Source organism: Geospiza fortis, unplaced genomic scaffold, assembly GCF_000277835.1.
Source record: "Geospiza fortis unplaced genomic scaffold, GeoFor_1.0 scaffold145, whole genome shotgun sequence".
Lineage (NCBI taxonomy): Eukaryota > Metazoa > Chordata > Aves > Passeriformes > Thraupidae > Geospiza > Geospiza fortis.
Window position 1 is genome coordinate 2,676,225 of NW_005054362.1, and position 1,758 is coordinate 2,677,982.

General features: G+C 50.1%; 1 protein-coding gene across 1 annotated transcript in view; it reads right to left on the reverse strand.

Moving 5' to 3' along the window:
* Positions 1 to 1,752, reverse strand: part of IFT81 (intraflagellar transport 81) — a 37,191-nt gene extending 35,439 nt beyond the window's left edge. The window contains exons 1-2 of the mRNA XM_005424018.2: positions 1,459 to 1,752; positions 456 to 559 (exon numbers count right to left, since the gene is read on the reverse strand). Coding sequence (XP_005424075.1) covers positions 456 to 559; positions 1,459 to 1,602 — 248 coding nt within the window. The 5' untranslated portion in view covers positions 1,603 to 1,752. The remainder of the gene's footprint in view (positions 1 to 455; positions 560 to 1,458) is intronic.
* Positions 1,753 to 1,758: the final 6 nt, after the last annotated feature.

The following is a 1,758-nucleotide window of genomic DNA, read 5'->3' on the forward strand; positions in this document are numbered from 1 at the left end:
GGGAACAGCGCCCAGCTGGGACCCCAAAACATCCTCTGGGATATGGGAACAGCACCCAGCTGGGACCCCAAAACATCCTCTGGGATATGGGAACAGCGCCCAGCTGGGACCCCAAAACATCCACGGGGACACGGGAACAGCGCCCAGCTGGGACCCCAAAACATCCACGGGGACACGGGAACAGCGCCCAGCTGGGACCCCAAAACATCCTCTGGGATATGGGAACAGCGCCCAGCTGGGACCCCAAAACATCCCCAGGGACACGGGAACAGTGCCCAACTGGGACCCCAAAACATCCACGGGGACACGGGAACTGCGCCCAGCTGGAGCCACACCTGGGATCCCATCCCAACGTCCATGGGGACATTGGAGCAGCGCTCACCTGAACTAAAGATCAGTACCATATAACCCAAAAAAGATGTTTTAAGGTGATTCGTAGGCAAAAAGGTACTCACAGGTCTGACACAGTCCCTGGAGGTTTGTATTTGAGGATTCCAAGCAGATTCAGCATTCTTTTAGCTGTTTGTTCTGGCAGCTCCTCTCTGATGTCCACAGCATGCTGAGCAGGTTTTAAAATTAAATAAGTAGTTATTCTTTATTATTATTCATATAGTAAAAATTATTGTAACTATTATAAAACAATCGATTTAACAATTTATTACTAATTTCTAGGATAACAATATATTATTTCCTACCATCAGTTATATTATTATTATTTTTATAAACTTGTTTGTCCAAGTGATTTTAGTTATCGAGCAAGACTGAATGAATTGACTTTATTAATTTACCAGACAATAATGAGATGCTCTGTACAGAACATCCCTTAAATCACCAAACTTCAGTTCTCTTCTAATGGATTTTCCTATCAATTTACTCCAGGAATCTCTTCTCCCTGCTCGTGGGATCTCATCTGTGCAGTCACACTGACCACATCCGCCCTGGAAGTCAGATATCCTGGCACAGGTATCCACTCCCCAGGTGTGTGAATGGTCCCTTCTGATCTCAAACACACTTTTGGCAGCCTCCCAGGACTGGGATATAATTTCCATTGCAACAGCACAGTCGGGAGGTTCAGTTCTTGATCAGCTCCTGCCCTGGGTGCGTGCAGGGCACAGCCTGACTTTGACTAAACACGACTGTCAGTATGAACCAAGATCTTCAATTTCACAGGAAAAACATCCAAGATCTTTAATTTCACAGGAAAAACATCGTCATCAGCCTCTGGGTTGTAGGGATGCTGCCACCCTGCCCCAAGCAGCATTTGCAGCTTTGCCAAGAGCACTCAGACGTACAGGCAGGAAGGATCCTTGCCAGGCACATTTATTTCCTGGAAGATTCATACAAGCTTCTTTTGGTGAGACAACCACTGCAGGATTATACTGAGCCAGACCTAAATAAAAGCAAATTCCAGTGTGAGGCCGCCTCAGGAGGTGTGAGCACCCCGAGTGCCCTCCTTACCTTCGGGTCAATCTCCCCCAGAACATCGCTGAGCAGCTGCAGCAGCTGCAGCGGCTCCAGGGAGTCAAACGAGATAAAATTGTAGTTCTTCCTGAAGGGCTCCTGATTGAGCTTCTCAACAATGACCTGCATTTGGTCACCCATAACTGTGGCCCGGGAAAGCCTCTGCAGAGAGCACACAGCAGCTGCTGGGGGGGCAGTGACCGGGTCCGGCCGCCCCTCGGTGCCGGGATCGGGGCCCGGGCCGGGCCCTGGCGGGGAGGCCTCGACCGGAGCCTCGCGCGCGCCGTTACCGCGGGG